This window comes from Dendronephthya gigantea, unplaced genomic scaffold (assembly GCF_004324835.1).
Source record: "Dendronephthya gigantea isolate DGI-Jeju-01 unplaced genomic scaffold, DenGig_1.0 000010F, whole genome shotgun sequence".
Taxonomy (NCBI): domain Eukaryota; kingdom Metazoa; phylum Cnidaria; class Anthozoa; order Malacalcyonacea; family Nephtheidae; genus Dendronephthya; species Dendronephthya gigantea.
Genome location: NW_021163020.1, coordinates 1,514,296 through 1,539,604, shown reverse-complemented (window position 1 = coordinate 1,539,604; position 25,309 = coordinate 1,514,296). Strand labels below are relative to the sequence as shown.

The window sequence follows — 25,309 nt, the reverse complement described above, 5'->3', positions numbered from 1 at the left end:
CTTCTATATTTCATTCAAGAGTCTTACATTCAAGTATAAATCTCATCCATTCTGTCCATATTCATGATTTATTATTTTTATTTTTTATGTTGAGAACTTAAGGCAACTTAAAAATTCTACGTATTCAATGATTTCAATCATCACCACGCGATCAGATCGTCATTCTGAGTATGTTAAGCCTTATTAATCAGGCTTCACTTTTGCATGCTTTCGTTCAAATCCTAAAAAAATTAAGCTTTTCATGGCTTAAAATCCAGAGTTACACACAACTTTCTAACACATTTTCGACCCTTTTCGACATCGAGCTTCTCACACTTGTTCAATACAGGTTTGACTGGTTTTATCTGAGTGGTGCTGGTCTTATCTGGTTTTAAGACAGGTTTGAGAATGCTTGATTGCTTGGATGAAGATGAAATGCTTGTTATTTTATCAGGGTGATGTTTGTTCACACAGCCCACGATGCAATGAAGACCGTCGCTTGGACACTTCCAGCTGGGAACGTTTTTTCCTTGACTGTTGGCCACGCAAGTGGTGAAGGTTGGGAAGCTGCATTTTGAACAACAATCGTAGATTGGGAAAACGAACTGATAAGTCCCAGAGCGTTGCAAAATACTTGCGAACTGGCAGTCGAAAGGCCAGGAGGTCTGCAATATATATGTGGGCAAAACAAAACAGTGTTTTTAATACCCTTAAAAACTAGTTTACAAATCTGATAGCGCGACATAAAAGTATTATTGTAAAAAGTATTGAATTGTGCTATTGTGTGTCAATGGTGTATTTGAAATGGCACTCGCCATTTGGATTAAGTTGCCAGGCGTTGGTTCTGCATTGTGTTGCCATGGTTTTTAATAGCATACACACACAAAATATCGCATGTTCATGCATGTGTTACGGTGTATATCCCACACTAGGCAAAACTCAAGCAAACAAAGGGCTTTTGTAACGAGTTACAAAGCTTGTTGTTCAATTCAACCTGATTTTATTTAATAACAATTCTTACCGTGCGTTTCGTTCGTGTTCCAGTCGGGTTAAGTATTGCATTTATGTCCCTAGTCGTACAAAACGGCAGGCCTGAGGAATGAGTTTTGGGCGGGTTATATACACGAAGAGGCCGGGAAGTTGTCGGAGGTAATGTATTCGGCTTCATCGTCGCAGGTATTCCTGGTATTACTGGCTTCCTACATAGTCTGTGTCTGAACCGACGAAAAATTCTTCTGTTACACCACCGTCGAAGCGGATTTGACCAAAGCCCGGTAGAACATTCGCAAAGCCAAGCAACGAACATACAAAGATAAACTAGTTGAAATATCTTCGCCATTATCTCGGAGCAGTTATTACAAGAAAGCTTTAATGCCTCTCGACACCTCGGCAGTAGCTTTTTATACACTTGTAATGCTGAGTTCCTGTTTCCTTTTTCTTTCTGATAAGACCGTTTAAAAGGTGAAATGTTAGCTCTTTATAATGACGATAAATCTGCTTAGATTTGAATCCGGTGAAATATAATATTCGTTTCCTTCTTAGCGCTGTGGGCAGTTTATCATATTTCAATGAAGAGAACGGCATCAGGTGATAAGTGATTAACTGTTTTTATGACGTTTTTGTGTAAAATGGCGTTAGGATGGTAACGCATATGGCTATAATTACCATTACCTTTACAAAAGTTTGTCATTAACGTACTCTTCATGCAGCAGGGCAAACTCAAACTTTGACCACCCTCGCCCCTCCCCCCCTCACGCGAACTGTAGAAGTCGTGCTGTTATGAACTTCCTACATAATCCGTTTACGTAAAAATATCCACTCCCTTTACGATGATAACGTCAAAATCTGGCCCCGTTTCGAGGAAAACGCTGAAGTGTCTAAGCTTCCTTTCTTATATTTCAACCATATAGTGGAATATCACCTCTACTGACCCAGGTGTTTGACATTCTAAGCATATTTTTCTTTGGATAATTGGATCGTGTGGACAAGGCCGTCATGAAATAGACAAAAACGATTTTGATAACGCTCAAAAACGACGCTCGTGTGGACAGGAGCCTTACACCGGGCTGAATTACGAACCGCGCGAGGCATATTCAAAGTTTTCTTGGGCACAGTTGAAATTTTAGATTTAGGTTAAAATAGCTCAGTGTTAATCGCTGTTTAATTCCCTGAAGTATTTCCTCCAAGTTTCTCTAAACTAAGGATATCGATTTTAAAGCCCGTCCGTATAACCCGAACAATGATGACAGAGACATTGACAGTGTGAAATGGCGTCATATGTTGGTTAGCAGGCTGCAGGGGGCGGATACGCTGAAAGGGTAACATGGATAACACGGAGTCGGAGCTCCGGTGCCGGAGTCCCGGAGTCCCTTATACTATGTCCACAAACACTTCTCACGTCTCGAACTTATCTTACACAAATAAAACACTGCATGTTGTGTTGAAAGGTCTGTGTTATTGTACCATGATATCCTATACTCTTCAGAATTAACTTGGGCTGCATGACAGATTTCGTCCAGGAAGACTAGCATGATAGCAACGGAGATCGTGAACATAAGAAAATAAGATGCCATATACCAGTACAAATATCATCAGTTTAAATAATCACCATTACCGTCCAGTTTTCCTGCGGTCATAGTTGACAACATAAATAAAGACAAAATTTGATCTGACGAAAACGGACTAAAAAGAATATTGTTTTAATAAAGTTAAAATTTAATCTCAGTGCATCAGGCGCTGGTTCTACAAGGAAGCCCCTTCACAGTAGGTGCAGGAGCCGTAAGGATTTTGTCGGTAAGGAATCTTCAGCATCACTTTATAGCCAATCGGATTGTCTCTTCGTTCTCATGTTTAACTATCTCGTCTTAATCTTGAGAATTTGCCAAATGATACGGATGAGGTGGTGATTAAGAGAACATCTTGAAGTCTTGAAGAACACTGTCTGAACACATATTCCACGTTTAAAGTCACGTATCTAGCGAATGTGGTCGTTCTTTTATAAGCACCAGGATGAAGTATTGCATTTCAATTTGGCTGTATCACGTCTTTCAAAATCAGTAAAGTGCTCATCAACAATTGGTCAAGTGAAATTATAGTCTAAAGACGAAGCTTTGCATGCTTTAATTGAAGAACATGAAGTTCATCGCGACAAAGAACAGTGTTCCGGGAATTGAACCCAGTAACCGTGTGTACAAGTCAGCTTCCATTAGACCATTATGTTTTCTATTCTGAGGGCGTTTACGTCAGACATTTAAGTCTACTGGGTTGCGAAAATATTCTAAACTTTTTATCGAGTATAACGAGACATACCAATTATGCGGATATGAATTGTCAACAGAAATGTTTAGCTTTCATGCAATGTTACTCGTGAGAAGTTCAATTTTAATTCGTATGGAAAACCAACCGTAAACACGGTTCCGAAACACACGGACACTGTTTTTTTACGAGGGAAACCAGAGTGCCTGGAGAAAAACCCTCACCGAAAGCCGGAATTAAACACAAAGTACACAAGTTTGAGATTTTATTAAAACAAAGTCATGTATTACAACAAAGTGTGTGTGTGTGTTAAAGCTATTGAAATCAAGAGAGAGGAGACGGAAAATTTTGGTCCTATTTTTAATAATACTTCACTAAACATGTATTACAAAGCGTGTGTGTTTTCTTTATACATAAGTACATCAATATTGAATATTAAATTTATAGAACAGTGCAGGTTAAATGCTAATTTGTATAAATTGTAAAGTATAAATTGTTCATGTCTTTTTACAGTGTGCTATTGTGTTTGAGTAATGTTTAAGACTGATCAGTAAAACATGCATTAATGTGAGTATAAGTGTTTCTAAGTTATGAGTTATCGTGTATTTTTTTTGTTCTATTATAGACTTAACCCACTAACTCTGGTAGAGAGCTGAATAAATCTTATGAGATCGACGAACTACTATAGTAAAACATAAAAATGCCTGAGTTCAGAGCGCTTAGATTAAAGTTACGTTCGTCCAAAAACTAAAATTATTCTGCTGACAAATCATAGGCAGTGTTCCTAATAGTTTCGTTTTAAGCTGTCAAACTGTGCACACATATTTCAAGGATCGAGTTAACTTGAAGATATTTCATGAGCCCTTATAGAAACAGCATGAAAGCATACACAATTGTCCTTGAAAACTTCATTGCACATTTCAGAGCTGAGGCATATAGCCAGAGCATGCTGCCCTTGTAGAAACAAAGTTTGGAAAAAAATACCACAAAAAATTGACTTTATATTTTTGAGGCTGAGGCATATAGCCAAAGCAACAAACTGTCGAAACCAAGTGCAGCATCAAGTGTAAATATTCTTTTTTTCAAAAAATTCAGTCAACATTTTTTGAACCATGCAAGGGGGATATCATTCCCAAAGCAAGCTGCCCTTATAGAAACAGCACCAAGGGTACAATTTTTTTTTCAGAGAAACTGAACTAATACTTTCAAAGCCAAGGCATATAGCCAAAGCAAGCTGCTCTTATAGAAACAGCCACAGGAGTACATTTTTTTTTCTTTCAAAATCTGGTTAAAAAACTTTTAGAGCTAAGGCATATAGCCAAAGCAAGCTGCTCTTGTAGAAACAGCAATGAAAATAACACTGCAACGTTATTAGATATCCCAAGATACCTGCTAACACTTCGAACCACATAGCAAAGTCAAACAGTACAGACAAAAAGTGGCGCCTTACTTTTCATAAGCACTGCTCGACGAAGCTAAATGATTGGAAATCTCACAGAGACCTTGGAAAAATAATAAAGTTACAATGCCACTGCCAATGTTTGTCTCGTAATTGGTTTTTAACTATAGTAGAAATAAGGCATATATATCGTTTTAAGATAACAGCATGCACCCCCCCCCCATTCCTTATTTTCTTCAAGTAAATTCAAATTCATTAATTGAGAGCATGTGTGTGTTAACTTTGATTGCATAAATTCATGTATTTCAGAATAGCAAGACAGTATAAGACATGCCGTAAAATCAATGTTTCTGGCTTGAATATATATTAACTGTAGCCTTAAGTGAATGCAAGAGATAAGAGAAATATAAACTAGAAGCCATTATATAGGCCATGGTTTGCATCAATGTATTTACTCGTGTGCGTGTCTATTTTATGTGCAGCTACGTGATTAATATGGTATAGTGCATGATGTTTTGTATCTGTTCATATTTTGATATAAATAATGTTCTGTTCATAAATACATACACAATATTATATGTTCAATTACAAAATATAGTAAGGCAAGATATAATCGTATATTTACAATGTTTGCTGAGAAATCAAAAACGTATTTCCATACAAATAATAGTTTACAACCAGACCGAATAGTGACCCTGTATAGTTATCATTTTACAATGTTAATTCTGAAAGCCGCAATTGACCGGATTTCAAGAGCCGAAGATGATTAATTCCGAAAGCCGCAATTGACCGGATTTCAAGAGCCGAAGATGATTTCAATCAGGACAAGATAGAGAAAGAGGAAAGAACCTACGGGATTATGTCTGCCATTTGTGGCTATGGTTTGTGTTAGTGTGCATGGCTTTTTAGACATTTCTTAAGTGAAATATGGGTATATATAACAGTTGTGATATGTTTTCAATTTTTATATAACAAACAAATTATCAACCTAAACTTTAGCGCAGCGCTAAGCACAAGCGAGCAGTCCTAAGCGCAAAACCGATTCAAATATTTAACCGAATTTAAGAAACGTTTTCTCACATGCATCATGCATTAGCTATGTTCCTGGTGGCCAGAACTTAGTTAACTGAATTTAAAACTTTATTTATAACTTAAGTTCGTTAACTAAATTAGTTAACTTCGTTAAGTTAATCATGCACAGACTAACCCCTGCATGCACATTTTTTGACCACCAGGCTACTCTAACCTGTCGATGCTCGGGCATCGCTGATGCGTTGCTGTTTGGCGTCGATTTGGCGTAGTTTTGGCGTAGATTTGGCGTCGAGGTTGCCTACATTAGGCGTAGAGTGCCGTCGAGGTTGCCTACATTAGGCGTAGAGTGCCGTCGAGGTTGCCTACATTAGGCGTAGAGTGCCGTCGAGGTTGCCTACATTAGGCGTAGAGTGCCGTCGAAGTTGCCTACATTAGGCGTAGATTTGGCGTCGAGGTTGCCTACATTAGGCGTAGAGTGCCGTCGAGGTTGCCTACATTAGGCGTAGAGTGCCGTCGAGGTTGCCTACATTAGGCGTAGATTTGCCGTCGAGGTTGCCTACATTAGGCGTAGATTTGCCGTCGAGGTTGCCTACATTAGGCGTAGATTTGCCGTCGAGGTTGCCTACATTAGGCGTAGATTTGCCGTCGAGGTTGCCTACATTAGGCGTAGATTTGCCGTCGAGGTTGCCTACATTAGGCGTAGATTTGCCGTCGAGGTTGCCTACATTAGGCGTAGATTTGCCGTCGAGGTTGCCTACATTAGGCGTAGATTTGCTGTCGAGGTTGCCTACATTAGGCGTAGATTTGCCGTCGAGGTTGCCCTACATTATAGGCGTGGATTTGCCGTCGTTTTGGCTGTTACTCATCAACCTGAAAAAAGATTACAGAAATAAGCAAACTATTTCTTTTATTGAGAAACACGCGTAAAATCGGGATTGTAGAAACAACAACATCTATAAAACCCCTCTGGGATTTCAAATATTTCCTTTCTTGCCATTATTAATATTCATATTCAATTATCATGCATGCGGCCGTTGTCGTTCTTGACCTGAATCATAAACTCCCTATTGTTCGGTTTATCTAAAAATGTTTAATTGCTTAATACTCACGTTTTATTATGAACAGGTTTTGTTGTCGTTTCAAATGGCTTGACCCGCTAAATCCCTACCTGCAATAAAACCAAAGGAATGCTTGTAATAGACAGCGATTTGAAGGATTTACCTTCGAGGAAGGGAGCTCAAATATCGGGAGAAAACGTGCGGTGACTATTCAGTTGAGAGAACGCATGATGCCTGATCAAGCGTTTCGAGTTTTCTTATCCTATTTTGAATAAAATAGACCCAAAATTACCTGTTCATTTTAGCAACAAGTGTTGAAGAGCAGCTTTGGACTTGCTGTCTCTTTAAATGCGAGTCATCTCGGGGAATTTCATCAATGGGTTTTCTATCCCAGCTCATTTCTGTATTCGATTTGGTTTTAGCTTTTAAACCTCACCTGGAAGAACAAAAGGCAATGTTAGTTTACTGGTTTGGTCTTTATAACTTAATTCAAAGGTAATTGCTTGCGATTGGAGCAAAGGTTAGCGGCTCGCTACATTACGATTTAGCGCTTTACCTTTCTCATATCATCAACAAGTCCCAAGAAAATGCGTAGACGTGCTTTCTCTTTAAAGGCGAGTTATCTTGAGTCAAATGAGAGTCGTCTCGGGCAATTTCAGCTACGTAACGGACTTCTTGCCCACTTCACTCACATTCAGTTTGGTTTTAAGCTCTCAAACTCCACCTGGAAGAATAAAAGGCACCATTAGTTCACTGCTGAGGTCTTTAGAACTCAATTCAAACGTAATTTGCGTGAGGTTAGAGGGAAGGTTAGCGGCTCAACAGTCAGATTTAGCGTATATTACCTTTCTTATGTCATCAATATTCCCCAGAAAAAGCCTGGACGTGCTTTCTCTTCAAAGGCGAGTTATCTTGAGCCAGTTCAGCCACCATTCATCGGTCGTCAATCTGTTGTTCACAAATTTCATCGTTTAACTTCGCTTTAATTCGTCAAAATTCTGCATGAAAAGAATAAAAAGCAACGTTAGTGTTATACAAGTTTAAAGCGGAACTTAACAAGAACACTACGAGAAAGGCATTACAAGACGTGAACTAAAGACACGTGGAACTTCAGCCTAAAAGCTCACGATGAAGCAAGCTGATAAAACACGCAAAGGGAAAGGCATATTACCTGGTATTACACCAACGACAGTCTGTCAGAGATAGTAAACTTCTATTAAACTTCTCTTCTGCTGAAGACGATAGCAATCTGATAGAAATTTCTGTTGAAATTTTCTTAGCATGGAGGAGACTCATCTTTATTCTTCGAAGACTAGCGCTGAAGTGATGTCTCAAACTGGAATCAAAAGCACATATTCATTTCACCCGCTCCTCGTGTCTGCAAAATAAAGCCTCCTATTGGATGAACACTCCCGACCTGACAGCTCAACAACGCTTCTGATTGGATGTTCATAGTAATTTAAATAATATGATTAATTCTCTTCTCCTGAGCCTGGACATCAGAAATGAAAGGAAAGAATTAATCATATTATTCAAATTACTATGCTCGTCAAATCAGAAGCAATGTTGAGCTGTCAGGCCGGGAGTGTTCAGCCAATAGGATGACTTTATTTTGCAGCACGAGGAGCGGGTGAAATAAATATCTAGCTTTGATTCAACGTTGCCACATCACAACTTGCATAACACGGAGTCGGAGTTTCGGAGCCGGAGTTTCGGAGCCGGAGTTTCGGAGCCGGAGTTTCGGAGCCGGAGTCCCGAAGTCAAAATTACGGAGTCTGACGTAATAATATTGGAAAACATGGAGTCAAAAGTTATGGAAAACACGTAGTCTGCCAAAAACATGGGAAACACGGAGTATAAATGTTTGGAAAACACGGAGTCAACGTAAATTATACATATATCCATAAATGAAGGATCGCTCATTAAGTCTATACTAATTTTTTATACCACAGTAATAGTGTAAAAGAAAGTTTACACAATAACAAAAGATTATAGCTATAGTGCCTCTTTCTCAAAGTCATTGAATTATTGTTACTCGCTCATGACTTCAGTGGAACGCATAATCTCCTTATACAAGTCTTTCCGTTCGTAAGTCTCTCCATTCTCTCGCATTCCAATATTTTTGGCACCTCAATAACTCTTCCTTCACCGCCAGTTTCAATTTCTCCTTCGGTCGTATCGACTTCAAAATCGCCACCTGGACCTGGTTTCTCTATAACTGTGATAGTTCCTGGTCCATGCTTCTTGACGCAGTCGAGAACACAGTGTACGCCACTACGCCATCACTTGGGCATCGCCACTTAGATGAGCCATGATTCTTTATACAAGCTGTGTAAGTTGGAAAATCACACTTCTCGCAACATTTGTAAATGTCACGCATGAACTGATATTTTCCTTGGTAGAATACGATACCGGCATAAAGACAATTGAATGGCCACAATGATGCCTGGAAAAGATATAGGAAGAGTAAAGAAACCGTACGAATATTAAACCGTTTACAAGTGAAAAGTCTCCTTTTTGCGTAGGTCGTAAATAACTTGCGGTGGATCACATTTCAAGGGTAAATTTATCTTGAAAGGCCCGGAATTTAGGCCCTACTTGACCCGGCGAATCGAGCGGCCATAAAATCAGAAATATCAAAATATTTTAGCAAACTAAGCCGTTCCGTAGTTTATACTGGGTTTCCTTTCGATAATCATGACTATTTTGACGTTAAAAACCAACAAAGATTGTTTCGAAACACCAAAGGAATATCAAAACACTAAAATTTCAAATTATCGCATTGGACATATTCTGTTACAATAAGAAATAATTTAGAACTAATTGGCATTTATCAGTTATGAGGCTACTGATAATGAAGATATCAGCAATAAATTGTTATCAGTGAACCGCCAATTCTCAGTCCTGAGGATTTCATCAACTCACCGCACGTCGTTCTCGTTTTGAGAAAATCTTCGTTAACTCAGATTCATCACAATATCGGGAATCTTTCACAGGAATGAATGCAGTTGGTGGTGGCTTTGTGGGAGGACGGGCTGGTTCAAACATTGGCTGCATTGGCTCAGGTAGCATTGATTCCCAATTGATAAAGGCATCAGTCACAGTGGTGAAAACAATGATAAGTAACGACACTGACGTCATAATGATCCTCATCCTGATCAAGTCAGTTGCACAGTTTGCTTTTGATAGGATTTCTTAAATTGACAAAAACAGGTTGATTTATTTAGTTGAGTCAGCCAGTATGGAGTCACTGGCAGTGGCAGTATTACAGATGGAACGATAATCATCCTGAGTATACTCATATACTGTAGTTCTGTGTTATCATTAGCTATAGGACCTTTTTGAAAATCTTGAAAAATTTGCATCTCTTCTTATAAACACTTGAACAGATTATTCAGGGCAATATATAAATACCGCTGTAAAAAAACTGTTGAGTTTAATTCATCCTTAAGTCACCACCACACCCTAGCCACCGAACAGTCTACATTTTCTCATCAGCTGATGCTCATGATAGCATTATAAAATTTGCAGTAATTATTCCTTTTTTTGAACAATACCTGAATGGCAAGATAATTCCCTCGGGCCTCGACAAGTACTTACTGGCAAATCGTTTGTTTAAGAGTTTCACCTTCTCCAGTGATCTAAAAATGTACAATTTAGGTCCTAGACTTGCAATCACAGGACGTTCCTGAAAGCTGGCTCTTTGCACAGGAATGATAACCCTTTACGACGGAAGTTCAATATATATAGCGTGGGTCAGTTCAGTTGTAAACGGTCATTCGTCTATTTGAATTTATTGCTTCCGGCTCGGTTCTGCCGTTGCACATCAAGTGGGGAGGATGTGAAGCGATGTGAAACGGACCATGGGTTAACCGTTGGTTAATATCCCCTCTTTCCCTCCTGAGAAAATCTTTACTATTTCAGATTCGTTACAATATCGAGAATCCATCATGGTCATTTGGGGATGAGTGGTAATCGTTTCATCGCTTCAAAGACGAAATAATCATACAAATCAATGCACTGTTCTGAACTGCTCTTTAATGGTTTTTCGTGATAATCATTACGATAATGTAAAGTTTTTGGTTCTATGCACCAATTTTATTCAAACTAATATAACCTACACTACTTTAAAAGAAAATTCAGCACATTTTACGTAGCAGAGCAGCCCTGTTTGTGAAAAATTATAGAAGTACGTTCAAGTGGGTTACATGTATAAGTTTTAGAATCACGACAATGCAATGACACCAAGCCTTCATGCAAGTGTTCATTTATACATAAAATATAGTAAGTTTCGAAACTGTAAGCAAACCTACACTTGCTGGTGGAAAACAATAAATTTTTGCATGTTCACTAGAGCGTTCACAATCTCAATGGGACGCACAAGCGTCTTATGCAAGTCTTGCCATTAGAAAGTTTCTCCACTTTTTCACATTTTAACTTCTTAGGAACCTTATTCATCTTTCCGCCACCTTGAGTTCCCGAACCGAATCCTTTAAAGCCTCCGCCACCGGGAGATATAATCGTGGTTTCTGGGCCATAGGTCTTGATACAGCGAAAAAGGCATTGGGCACCATCGCTCGGACAACGCCAATCAGGGGAACCATGCCTGCTAATACACGAGGTGTAGCCTGGAAAATCACATTTTTGACAACAGGAGTAGATATCGACCATGAACTGATAAACTCCCTTGTACTTTATGATACTAGGATATGCACAATGGTAGGGCCACGTGGAAACCTGAGAAAATGTTTAAAATTAAAGTTCATGAGCCGAGACACATGGTTTTGTAAAACAGGGACAGGAACCGTAGCCGGAGGCCGGATAGACAAACAAAGCTAGTGGAGGAATACCGTTCACTGACAGAAAAAGGATGAATTAGCAGGACAATGTTTTACGTTTTGCAAAAGGACCTGGCGAGAGCTGACGACACGCTCAATTTACGACCAAGTCGGTTTTTATGCAAAACTGCATCTATCAAATGGTTTATACAGATGCTTTGATTGTAAGAGTGTTTGTTAGTTGAAGTAACCTTAGCAATGTATATATGATTTATTTGTGTTTCAAATGAACATAAAGAGATCTTTTTGTCTGTGAATGCATGCATGAGTCGTATTCATATTTGTTTTCCTGTTTTGAAACGCTTTCCCTCTCCATGTGGCGGTTGAAATCTCGCGATAAAACGCCTGAGGTAAAACAGTGAGAAAGTTCGGTCTCGTCAGTGCAAAAAGTTGTTGTAGAACCTAGCTCTCCTGACAATTCGCTGAGTTTGTAGGATGAACAGGTAACAGTTATGATCGATTGGAAGTTTAACTCACTCTCATCTATAGTAATCAGGAATCAATCCAGTTTAATTCATTCTCGGGTGCTGATATATGAAGGACCTCTAAGTTTACTTACTGCACGTCTCTTTCTTCCTGAGAGGATATTTTTATCTGAGACTCATCACAGTATCGAGAATCCTTCACAGGGTTGAATGCTGGTGGTTTGGTTGTCGCTTTTGTTGGTGGACGCGTTGGTCGGCGCGGAAAGCTAAATCTTGGAGATGGAAATTTGAATGGAACCCGCCAAGCATCGACCATGATGGAAATAACGAAGACGAAGAAGATAGTCATGAGCTTAGTCATTTTGTTTTCTTTGTCAGTGGATCAAATCCGAGTTTTCCGCTTTTCACCAGTTTTCTAAAACATCAAAAATAGAAATGAAAAATAATCATACAGTTAAAAATCGCTTATAGAAATGCATAAAATATTTCGTTTAGATAAATTAGATTGTTTTGGGATGAACTCGCTTATACTGCATGCAATAATACATACTTTGATATACGGATCTCTTCAGTACCAACAACAATCAAGCAACCGTTTGAAATGGCGATTATCATACTGTGTCGGTTGAGATATTGGCAATCTGATTCAAATGAGCTTACCCAAGCGATTAATAGCTCTGATAAATAGCGATTTGGCAACTAAATGATCTTCGTAGTACGTAAATGCGTGCATGCAAGCACGATTCATATTTTCCGCCCAGTGTGACTGACTGATTTTGAAATGTTAATTTACTTGACGTATATACTGGGATATGACTATCTGGCCTGACGTAAAATGCCTAAACCATAGCCATAGGCCTACTTCCTGTTCGATGAACAACGCAAGTAGGGCTACTTTATTTTATACACCCTCTAGGCCTAGCGTCCGCTAGATACGTTTATCGTTAATAGTTTTAAGCAGAATGAATTAAGCCTGGTTTCAATTTAGCATATAGGGATTGTCATTCTTGAGAAATCTTGACCAAGAAAATTGAGGCATAAAATGTGAACTAAGCTAGTTTGCTAGTTTGTCGCTTCCGATAACCGGATTTCGGTTTTCCTTCGTAAGTCTCGTACTCATTGACTGCAAACACACTATATCACATTCCATCAGCTGGTAATGATAACTATTACCTTCTTAACAGGATTGCATCATCAGAAACTACATGATTTCTGGAATGAACAATTTTCCGAGAAAAGCAGAGATATACATAAAATGAGACCGTTGCATGTACGTAGACAGGACAAGCCCATCCCCTTGCGCTTGACTTGACATTTCCCCTGGCAACTCCTCTGGAAATTTTTTTAGCAGTGCCCCAAGCACCCCCCCCTGAAACGGAGACCAGCTACGGGCCCGTTTGTTCGCCCTCCTCTAACAGGCCTGACTCAAATTAGTTATCTTTCAGTCTTTCTAATCTCATCGTATTGATAAAAAATTTAAAACGTTAAAGTGTATTTAATGATATGATTTAAGAAGATATATAATCTACATGACTCCTTAGACGTGAAGTATTCACGTTCTTTATATCCTCGTAGCACTAAATTCTTAGTAGAAAAGATTTAACATACACTGTTGTCTACAACACAAGCCTTACTTGAGAATCTTTTAGTTACGTTTAAGTCTGAATAACGATTCACAAACGTCTACTATCATTCATACTTGACGGATAAAGCAACACACCCTACACCTTGATACATGACCGTTCGAGACAGTACGACGTTCCAATACTTTTGCGTTTCACTTCACATTTTCGTGACCCAGAAGGACGTGGCTGGGGTCCTGGCCGTCCAGGGGGTCCAGGACGTCCAACGGGCCCTGGCTGTCCAGGGGGCCCTGGCCGTCCCCGCCGCCCAGAACCTGAACCTTTTCCCTCTCCTTTCGTACACATGCACATTGTAATACATCGTAAAGCCTCGCTGTTGCATCTTGCCCTCGCGAAGCTTGATCCAGATCTTAAGTATCTACCCATGCAAACAGAAAATTTGGGCCATTCGCATTCCTTGCAGCATTCATATTTAGGCAACTCGAAAATTCCTTCCGCGAAATTGTAACCCGCGTGCAGGCAGTCGTAACTCCAGCGTCTACCACTGAGGCGGCTACCCTGTGAAAAAAGAAGGCTAGTGAATTTGATAATTTCAAAAAGCAAAAAGGCGATAGCGTTCTGGGCAATCAGAAGCACGCTTTGGCGAAAAACGTAACTACTTCATAAAATAAACTTAAAAGAGAGCATGCTATTTTGATAGAGGGATTTTGTATGCACACGGATTTTAATATATCGGGAAAGTTAAGTTTCTCATAGGGAAAAGATAATCATGTCATCAATCCGGCTCCCAAAATTGCAGCCTAATATAAAAAATGGTCCTAGTTTGTAGACGTACGCACCTTAGATCGCTTTTCTCTACCAGCCTTTCCTTTTATTCTGAATTGTCTGTTACGAAATATCTTCAAAAATTTTGTGATCTCGTCGCTCAATGGACAATATGGGATGATAAATGGACCAGGGGGACCGCGAGGACCACGACGTACAGAAATACCAGGGGGACCACGAACACCAGGGGGACCACGAACACCAGGGGGACCACGAACACCAGGGGGACCGCGAGGACCACGATGTACAGAAATACCAGGGGGGCCAGGGGGACCAAGGGGACCAAGAAGACTACGGCGGCCACGACCACCAGGTTGGCCAGGGGGACCACGTTTACCAGGTGAACCAGGGGGACCAGGTTTACCAGGTGAACCAGGGGAACCACGTTTTCCAGAGGTACCAGGGGAACCACGTTTACCAGAGCCACCCGGGGAACCACGTTTAGCAGAGCTACCGGGACGACCAGGAGGGCCAGGAGGACCCGGAGGTCCAGGGGGACCCGGAGGTCCAGGAGGTCCGGGCTGAGCGTTGATCACGGCCAGCCCAAAACACAAGACATAAATACATCGCATAGTTAATCCCGCGTGACTCGCCTAAAATAAGAAAAAATTCCGATTGAATAGATGTACTCAATAATGAAGATAACCTCACTGAATACATCATCATTATTTACTAAACTGTACATTGTAGATAAACTAACATCCTACGGCAAGGTATAAAGCGGATTACTTGATACCATAAAGCCTGGTAATCTGTCATGGTTTCAAAAATACACATGCATATATATCAAAAGGAATTTAGCATTAAATGTGGTATAACAACTGCCTAAAATTGACGAAACGTCGAGAAGTGTTTTGTCTATTTTAGGCAGTTGTTATACCACATTTGATGCTAAGTAAGTTGTCTGAAGACGCTGCCATGTACGCTGCTCCCTGGTTATATGTAAAAAGGAACCATTTTAAGGTAGAAGATCCCATCTTATATCTCACATGCACGGAATGTAAACACAATACAAGATTCACGAAGGTGCTTTTTATGACAAATTCTTATCAGTCATGGACGCCGCTATAGAAACTTTCATTTATTTTGAACCTCCTGCCAGACAGCGTCTTTTCTTGAAAGAGTTTATTTAAGATAACATCGAGAGACTAAGAAATTGTAGATATTATAGCATATGAGACTGAATATTAAGAAACAGCAAGATGATATGCCGATTGACATATGTTTGTCCTGTTTTAGCTTACCTAAAAATTCAAACTTTTTCCTTCACAGGAATTGAACTCACTGGCTTCCTAACTCACAGCTGTGTCGATTTCTTTTAAGAACAATTCCTTGCGATGGTTGATTTTCTGCTGACTTCGAAATGATTTGGCAAACGAGTTTTATTGCGTTGTTCATCGAACAGGAAGATCTAGAATTTCGACAAATTGGATTGTTTTTGGTCCTAATAACTTTGCTGTTGAGTGAATGCTAATTAAGTGCTGTGCAGAAAGATGAGAATTATAAAAAAAATATGAGCGTAGGTAGGTATGATTGGAGGCCTCGCCAAAGCACAGCTATAGGTTTTTTGAAACTACTATATATTATTGTTGTGAGGGGGGGGGGACGGGCAGGATATCTCCAAAGATATATCACTAAGGGAGAGCTTCCCTGGACCCCGTGTATGTAATTCGGGCAGTAATGCGTGCAGGCAGTCGTATTTCCAGCGTCTATCCTATGGGGAAAATGTGTTCCTGATTACCATTTTCGCCGGGATGTCCGTTACGAAATATCTCCAAAAACGTTGTGATCTCTGGGCTCAATGAACAATTTGGGATAGTTGTTGGACTGGGGGAATTACGAGAAGCAGGAGAGCCAGGAGATCCATGGTAACCAGGAGAGCCTGCCTGAACGCTGGCTAAGCAAAAATATGACATAAATATATCGCATAGTTAATCCAGTGATTGGCCTAAAAGAAGAATGTTTTCCCAATGAATATCATATGTTTTCGTGTTTTATTGCTATTTGTTGTTGTTCATCAAAAAGGAAGATCTAGAATTTCAGACAACGTAGATTGCTTTTGGACGTATTAATATTCCTATGAACAAAAATATCCAAAGAAAATGCTGGAACGTCATTAACAAATGAACAGACCTCTTGACGAGATCGAACCACGTAAAGCATTAATGAGACTACGTCGAAAAAAACGTCGATAAAACAACAACAAAGGAAACAAATCAATCAATGCGATGGTAATCCTTCAAAAAAAGATGTTCAATCTTTTCGATTCTAAATATATCAAGACAGCCAGATTTTAAAATAGGGATTGTAGCCAAATTCTGTCTGTTTCCAAGCGATTGAAGACTGTTTTCCATTTTGTTTCCCACTGTGTCACGGGGAGAACATACGCTTCGTTTTGAAGCTAGATTTTCAAGGGGTAGCTTCGTCCGTGCACGGCGGGGCACTCGAACGTAAAGGTACACAGTCTTATAACAGTGAATTACACTGATTAAATGACATTCGCTGCACGAGTGTTTGAACTGAGTTATACACACAAACCGAACCAATATTTGCCAATTTATATTCGCTGTCTTAACGTTAGTCCTATATAATTAATACAAATTCATTTTCTTGAATTTCCTTGTTTTATTATTACTGATGGGATTGTAAAACCCGAGTTGTAAAGAGAGTATAAACTGCATCACTCACATACTAAAGCCGGCTTATAATTGTCAGTACTGTTCAGTTTATGTAGCTACGGAGTTTATGAACAGCGGTTGCAACTACACACGGATACAGGACCGTTCCAGACAGTATGAGCCCCCAATTCTCTTGCGCTTGACCTGACATTTCGGCCGAGGTCCAGGGGGGCCGGGCCGTCCGCCTTTGGGACCAGGCTGTCCGCCTTTGGGACCAGGCCGTCCACCTAAACCAAAATCGCATATGCACTTTGAAATACACCGCATTGCTTTACTGTTACACCTGATCTGCGCCAGGACGGGATTGGCTTTAAACTGCTTCCAACAGAGAGCAAATTTTGGCCAGTGACATTCCTCACAACACTCGTACACTGGCTGTTCGAACCTCTTCGCCTGGAAATTAGCACCCACGTGGTAACAGTTGAATATCCAGTTTGAACCCTTGTAAAAGAGAAGGTATAAACAGCTAACGTTTTGCCAGCAGTTTCACCAAAGGACACAGACTTTTACTGCGAAAAGAGAGCCCATGGAGTCATGGACTCTGTCCAGATGACTTATTCATGGTTGTTACCCACCTTATAACCAATCCGTCTACCTTTAAATCCAGTTTCGCCTTTTTGTTTACGCCGCGGTGGTGCTCCATCTTTTCCGGAGCGAATTAGCTTCAGAAATGCCGTGATTTTCTTGCTTACTTTACAATATTTTAGTCGACTAGGACGAGGACCTCTTGGTCCTTTCTTTCCGATTTTCCCTCCCAGGATTTGAATATGGAACACCATTGCCAATACAAAACACAAGACAAAATAACCTCGCATGTTTGGTAGTTAATTTGCTAAAGAAGGCGGAAAGCCAATGAGTATATGTTTATGAGAACTCTTAGTGCAGTAATTGCACTGAATCATTCTAAAACTATTCTTAAAACACACACACAATTACAACGATAAAACTATCTAAGTATGTGTAATACACTATAAAAATGTTTAGATAAAAATGACAGATAAAAAAATGCTTAGATATTTAGTAACATACAGAGTCACTGATCTAAATTACCCTAATTATCTTCCCAGCGTTACGAGAGAGAATAGTGGAGAGCGCAAGGAGAAGGTCAGGAGGACTTTCGTGAAGTAGGGAGAACTTACTGGTCAATTCAGCAGTGATGATCTAATGAGTATGTGTTGGCAAATCAACTTCTAAGTGAGGTAAACCTCAGTTTGAGCAGTCGCTGTATTGAACTGAAAAATCTTTGTGCTTCGTGAAATACAATGTGCAGCAAGGTAATGTGCGTTTAAATGCCTTGACAAACTCAGTATTTTTTTTCAAACCTCTTTGATGCCTCCTTTAGTTATCATAAATGCTCCGCGCACAACTAACTTACCCTGAAGTGAATCCTATTTTGAGATTTATCTTTCAGGAAGCCACAGTATGTCAACAACTTGTTTTTTGATTAGAATTGTTTTTTGGCACAATTTATTATATACTGAAGCCAAATTTAAATGGATCCACATTTGTAAGCCAATATTTTTAAACCGATTTTATTAAGACCTAAGCTCTTAACTGAAAGATTCGGTTTACAAACACACCCACGAAATTCCAGAACAAGCATTGTGATGTCAAAGGCAACGCTTCGTCAATCAGGAAGTCGATAACAACCAAACAGAATGAATTGACCTTTGATTAACACAGGATTTGATTAAAACCCAGGATTTGATTAACACAGGATTTGATTAACACAGGATTTGATTAACACAGGATTTCATGCGGTCTGTAAGAATAAATGTGCTTGTAAATATTGTGAAGAGACGAAAGTTATTGAAAGAACTGAGATATATTCGTTTTTGTAGCTGGAGTCAAGTGGCGTATCCCATAAAAAGAGAATTCACTCTGGCTGGCATCTAATATACCACGAACGTGTTGCTAGAAGAAAAAGGAACATTTTATGACATTGGTAACCACTTGATTTCTGAAACCACTTCTGGTATAATTGGATCAATATATGATATAAACACCTGTGAAAGACATGTAGGTATGTAAGATTTTATTGAGAATCTTGCGGCGGAACCCAAACTGAAGCTCTTCTGAGTGATTTCCTGGAACGAAGAGGAAGTCGAAGATTGACATCATCTATCAGATGATGACGGTAAGGCCAAGCAGCTTTAATTCTAGCCTCAGACTTGCGGAAGTGGAATTATGGAAGGAAGAAATACTACATCATTAAGCGACATATTTGAGGATTTAAGTTTGGTCTGCGATTCCTGGGAATGTTCTTACGCATGACGCATCGACTGGGTCCTTAGGTGAATCTCTTAGGTCTAATAATGTCTATACAAAAACGTCCAAGTTTCCATAGTTGGAGGTAGAGTGACGGGCAATAAGAGAGATCTCTAATAGTAAACACCTCTCTAATACACAAACCTTTCTTTGATACACCGGACGCGTCCGATAGATAATATTGACACGTATTCCTAATCACATATAGATCGATCGATCTAATACTTTACCTCTCTCTAACTTAAAGAGACCTGCTCCTCCCAAAAGGTTTGCTTTTCTCTAATATTAATACCTCTATAAGTACAGACACCTCCCTCTTTAACGCGTTTGTACCGTTTCTCTAATATCGACACCTTTTGATATTGAACATTAAATCTTCGTACACCTTTCCCTCTTTCCTACATGAAAACTATGCATGCTTGTTAAAGATTCGCTTGCGTTTTAAGTATTTATTATATTGAAATACAAGATCGTTCAATACACTTCGCTTGCGTTTTAAATACTTATTATTGGAATACAAGATCGTTCAATACAGTATGATTCACCAATTTTCTTTTTTCTTGTAGGGCATCGCAACTGCGTGTTACCACTGGTGGTTGGATTCAACTGCGGCTTAAGTTCCCCGGTTGGCAACTTCTGGACGCTCGTGCTCTGCGGCTGAAGCTGGGTAGATGCTGCGCAGCGTCGTATGTGAACATCTCCGCACCGATCAATACACTGCGATCCCTGTCGGATACATTCGTCAGCAGGCTTTTTACTGGCAAGGCATAGGGTAAACGCAGGAAATCGACAACTTTCGCAACACTCAAAAGCAGCTGTAACCAACGAAAGTGAACCCTGGTAATATGTCAAAGATGCTTGGACACAGTTGAAAGGCCAAGCTGGTATCTAGAAAAGGAATGATAGCCACACATGATATATGAATTTATATATTTATATTTAGAGCATATACTTTAATAAAGCTTTATATTGTAATTTGCCGCATACTCAATAACCTTTTGTGTTGTTTCCTTGAATTGTATACACAAGGAAGCAATATAGTCAGCAAGCGTCTGAATACATGATTTAAAATATTTGAGCACAGTTATCACAAGGAAGGAAACAATCAATATATTATAATATCAATCATTATCACTTTCATCAGCTGTCCCCGCAATTAAGTCCTTTGGGACTGAAAAAGCAAGTTTTCCCCAGCATAACAGAATTTGTCCAGACCTCTCTAATGATTAAGGAACACCTTCCAGCCAGGTCCTTCCTCTATATCAACAATGCAATCAAAATAGCAAATCTAGTTTACTTACTTTGGAGTTTTTGGTCTGTCTTCTTTCTCGGTCTGTGTCTTTCTCGATCTTTTTTCCGATTCTTCGTTGGTGTTCGCGAGTGGTTGTCGTTCTCATTTTAAAAAGTCGCGCTATACCTTTCAGGATTCTTGCATTCACTGGACAATATTCCGGTTCTTTCAAAACTCCCGACTTTATCGTCTTTACTAACTTGGAAACTTCGAGTGTGGGGGGCTCGTTAAAGAGTCCAGTGCTTGGAAAGCTTCCATCTCTTGTTGCTTCAGCAGAGATCCGAACGTCTGAAGTTGATAGCATGAAGACAAACAAAGCCAAGACTGGACCGTACGTCATAATTCCCGGCCTAGATTTAGAGATGATCAAATTTGCTATGGTATGGAGATCGCGAGAGTGAAAACTGCCAACTCTATTGCTTGCAACGCCTTATACTGATTGTTGGCATACTTCTACAGTATTGCATGCAGCTCATTATAGTTCATACTTATATATCACTCGTAAATGAATTCAGATCTGTTTATAAATACATTATGACAACTTGGCTCAATATCGTTTAATTTCAAGGGATTTAAAATACGAAACAGAATACAAATCTTCATGTAAGGCTGGCTATTTCCTAGGAAATTCTCTAAATAATTTAGAATCTCTCGTGGTAAACTACGAGACTATTTGGGGTTATACACCATAAAAGTTTGTAATCTTAATTTTGGTCATATGTTAATCTTGAAACGTCCGGACTCGTAGCGCTTCAATTAGGAAGTGTATCGACAGTGGGGGTCGTGCTAACCGAGTGTTTCACTTAGTTAATGCACTGATATTTAGCACAGGGTTAAAAACACTGCGTCACAACCAAATATCACGATAGTCTAGTTCCGGAGTGGGACATTCTATTTCCTGACATTCAACTTGTTCAGTCTATTTAGAAATAATTTCATCATATTGCCTATCGAGTATCTTGGGACATATACTTCCACGAGTTTCCAAAGGTCCTGTAACATGCGCCTATAGAGATAATTTAACGTAGTCAATTTACAAATACCAACATGTAAGACCAAGGTTGTTATGCATGCACTGATCTAACTCAAACCTCGAACATGCGATCGAGGTACATGCGGCACCTAACCATTAGACCTCAACGTTTGTTATCATTCATTCAGTTGGAAATTTCATTTTTGATTTTCATTTGAAAAACCATGCACCAAAATTTCAAGTTTTCTGCATTAACAGCAAGATAGTCAGGGACAACATGGAACGTCGAAAACTCGTTACAGAATGAGGACTGTATACAGTATATCATATTTTTCCAACACCAAAGGTGGGAAATTGCTAATGCAAGCATATGTGTTAATGCATCCGACTATACGACCACCAGGAGATCTCGAACCCGGACTTAAGAATAACCTAATTGATACTTCATGTAAACTTAACTGGAAGGTCAGGATTCGAGACCGGACCGGAACTACAGTACCTATATTACCTATAGTATAAACCTGAAAGTTTTTAGTCATCATCTTCATCTTTTACGGGATCTTTAACGGTCGTCGCACTGGTACATCGTCAGTCGTCGCATTTCGTTGTCGGTCGTCGCATCATCTTTGGTTCGTTTTCATCGTCGTCAATCCGTCGGATTAGCCTTTGATATACGTTCAAGGCATTGGCAACTTTTGATCAGTTTGAAGTTGTTTGTATTCCATTTCGTTCAGTTCTTCAACTTCATTAATGTACACTCTTAGTCGACGATTTCATTTTAATCTTTCATCATACTTCATACTTTCATAGCCTCATAGGTTGTTCATAATGTTGATGGGCTATGCTCATACGTTGAGATATTGTTCATAGGATGGTAGATTCCTCATTCGTTCATAGAGTGTTCATAGGATGGTAGATTCCTCATTCGTTCATAGAGTGTTCATAGGATGGTAGATTCCTCATTCGTTCATAGAGTGTTCACAGAATGGTAGATTCCTCATTCGTTCATGGATTGTTCATATACGTTGAGATAGTTCATAGCATGAATGATTCTTGATTCTTCATCAGGTAGTCACAATTCGCACGAGAACGCATATTTGGCCCGTAGCGGAATACATTTGAAAATCGCTTTCACGTACCTGTAGAAACGTGTCAGTTCTCGCGAAAGCTTAATTTCCTTCCTTTGAGATGTTCAAGAAATAGTTGCTTCTTCCAGACTTCGATTCTTTTTTTCATAAAGCTTTGACAAGATATCGTTTCTCGTCAACGGTTTTGGTAAAAGTGAGGTGAGGTCGTGCAAGCTTGGTCAAACTGATCAGTCTCCATTGATGCTCACACCTGTCTTCTTTCATCATCAAATTCCGAATCTCTGATTGGTCGCCGTGAGAAAGGAATGGATGCTATTGTTTTCAACTGCACGAGAGCTAAAAAAATTTGCATTCTTTACAAAAATTTCAAAAGAAAGAAATTGATCATCCGAGACACGTTACTGTGAAATGTAGTAAACAAGATTATGCATATGAGGCCATTATTTCACATACGCCAGAAGGAAACAGGAAACTACATATCGCATGAAGCAATGAAGGAATTCACTTCTAACCTTGATAGGATAGCAAGATCTTTAAGTGCAGTGCCAGTATGATCCACTACAAGGACCGTAGCTAGATTGTTTAATTGGGGAGGGTGTATATCAAACCTTAGATAGATAATAATTGTTTATTAATGTTTTTGCAATAAGGCTGCTTTCCAGTTACGCTTTTTCATACGCACGTACACGCATGGAAAATTTGAAATGCTTTTAAATTTTTATTATTTAACATCCAGGTTTACAAGTGCATACTAAAATATGCGTAAAACTAAGTTCTTTCGCTTTATTTCCTTAGAGACCGGATTACCTCAACATTCACTTATTTCAACACTCAACAGAGCCAGTGGCGTAGCCAGCCCGACAATTTAGTCATGCTATGCTAATATTTTGGTGTTCATTGACTGTGAAAACAATGAATTTCTAAAGAAATTAATAATGATAATAACATAAAATTTGCATAGCATGACTAAATCGTCAGGCTGGCTACGCCACTGAACAGAGCTACAAAACACCTTTGTAATAGAATTCAAACTTTGAAACATAACAGCCTTGTTAAGTGCGGGCTATAGTTTAGGCTCAAAATGAAAGTCGTGTTATCCCTTGTATCTCTCCTTATTTTGGTTTTAATCCAATCAGATGCGTTGAGACGACAATACTGTCCCTTGGACCCCAGCGTCAAGATTATTATTGCTCAACAAAAGAAGTTTGGTAGAGAAATACATCAGTTCAAGAGAGGGGTAAGTCTAAATGTGGTAGGATTTATGATGTAAAGGAAGTGTAAGTGAGAATTAACAATACAACACTAAGATCCAGTAAATGATTGTTCTTTCAAAAGAGCGACCTGGATTAACTAAAGGTGTAAACTACAATAGAACCAACAACCAACACATTTTATTTCGTGCAGTTGCGTGATTTGAGAAAGGATTTGATAAAGACTCTCTTTCAGATCTTACTGCTTGCAAGTCCGTTTGCCACTGCATGGGGGTATTTATTAGCGCGACGCGAAGCGATATCTGAAATGGTGATGTGATTGGTTTGTTAAAAAATTTGCCACGAAAAGGTAGAAACGCTTCTTACTTTTTATCTGTTCGTGCGAATGAATTCGCCTGGTGGAAAACGGACTTTAGTGCAGAACAAGCATGGTTGCCATGAACTTAATATTCCATGCCCTCTTTTAAAGTGTATTCTTTCAGGATGATAAACGTCCGGTTTGACTCGCTGGAATAAAAAAACACCGAAATATTTAAAATCACCAAACGAACCCAAACTGCCATCAGAATAAAACAAATTCAATTTATCATTTTCTAACACTGATTTTCTTAGGGCTTACACAGTCATACGGGGAAAATAATTTAGCTAAACCAATTTTGAGAAACAAAATACTTAGATATGGCAAGATGGAAATATGCAACTTTAAAATTTGGGTGATTCTTTTAGATTAAACTCTGCTATTTACGCATGTATCATCTCTTTTTAGACTCCTTGGCCATACAACTGTCTGCATGCAAGCATCCTACAATATCGTGGGAAGTTCAACTATCTTCCATTGATCTATGAATGCTGTAATAAGTGTAGTTTTCCAAAATTCACAACCTGCATTAGGAACCACGGTGGCAGTTGGCGATGTCCCAGTGAAGGTATGCAGTGTATTGTGAAATGTGTGAACGCTCATGATCCAAATGTGAAACCAACAGGAACGGGCAGAACGCGTAGACGCAGAAGATTTCGACGACGGAGATTTAGCTTTAGAAGACTCCCAACAAAACCAAATTCAAGATGCGAAAGAATGGTGACGAAGGGTGGAAAACAATGCATTGAACGTTTGTGTATTCCGATTAAACTTACTTAGCCTGGAAGGAGTAACATTTTTTATTATGAGTAATCATTGTATTCTATGTTGTCACCAAGTAGAAATAGATGTATTGTACGGGTACTAAAACCTTCTATTATATGTACCAAAACTTATCGAGCTTTGACCAAACTTACTCCGACGAAATTTCATTTAAAAGTGGTCTTATATTTCATGACATTCCATTCGAGAATTCCACGAGAGTCAAAACGAAAGATGACACACAATGCTTATTTTCTTTTTAATGATCTATTTTGTAGTTATTTAA

The 25,309-nt window shown here is 39.3% G+C and overlaps 2 protein-coding genes and 2 long non-coding RNA genes across 4 annotated transcripts; all 4 read right to left on the bottom strand.

Annotated features, from left to right (window-relative positions):
* Positions 1-6,419: 6,419 nt before the first annotated feature.
* Positions 6,420-8,125, bottom strand: LOC114518435. Its single transcript, XR_003686484.1, has 6 exons — positions 7,895-8,125; positions 7,569-7,721; positions 7,280-7,447; positions 7,016-7,159; positions 6,775-6,833; positions 6,420-6,535 (listed from the first exon to the last, which is right to left on the bottom strand). It is a non-coding gene; the product is annotated as an uncharacterized LOC114518435 (long non-coding RNA).
* Positions 8,126-8,221: 96 nt separating this feature from the next.
* On the bottom strand, positions 8,222-10,444 carry LOC114518329. The gene is made up of 3 exons (XM_028538305.1): positions 10,324-10,444; positions 9,649-9,917; positions 8,222-9,169 (listed from the first exon to the last, which is right to left on the bottom strand). The coding sequence occupies exons 2-3, from the start codon at positions 9,874-9,876 to the stop codon at positions 8,936-8,938; spliced, it is 462 nt and encodes a 153-aa protein (XP_028394106.1). The 5' UTR covers positions 9,877-9,917; positions 10,324-10,444; the 3' UTR covers positions 8,222-8,935.
* A 300-nt stretch (positions 10,445-10,744) lies between these two features.
* LOC114518261 lies at positions 10,745-13,312 on the bottom strand. Its single transcript, XR_003686466.1, has 3 exons — positions 12,537-13,312; positions 12,121-12,401; positions 10,745-11,460 (listed from the first exon to the last, which is right to left on the bottom strand). It is a non-coding gene; the product is annotated as an uncharacterized LOC114518261 (long non-coding RNA).
* A 149-nt stretch (positions 13,313-13,461) lies between these two features.
* On the bottom strand, positions 13,462-15,832 carry LOC114518302 (collagen alpha-1(IX) chain-like). Its single transcript, XM_028538276.1, has 3 exons — positions 15,639-15,832; positions 14,409-14,987; positions 13,462-14,127 (listed from the first exon to the last, which is right to left on the bottom strand). The coding sequence occupies exons 2-3, from the start codon at positions 14,964-14,966 to the stop codon at positions 13,708-13,710; spliced, it is 978 nt and encodes a 325-aa protein (XP_028394077.1). The 5' UTR covers positions 14,967-14,987; positions 15,639-15,832; the 3' UTR covers positions 13,462-13,707.
* Positions 15,833-25,309: the final 9,477 nt, after the last annotated feature.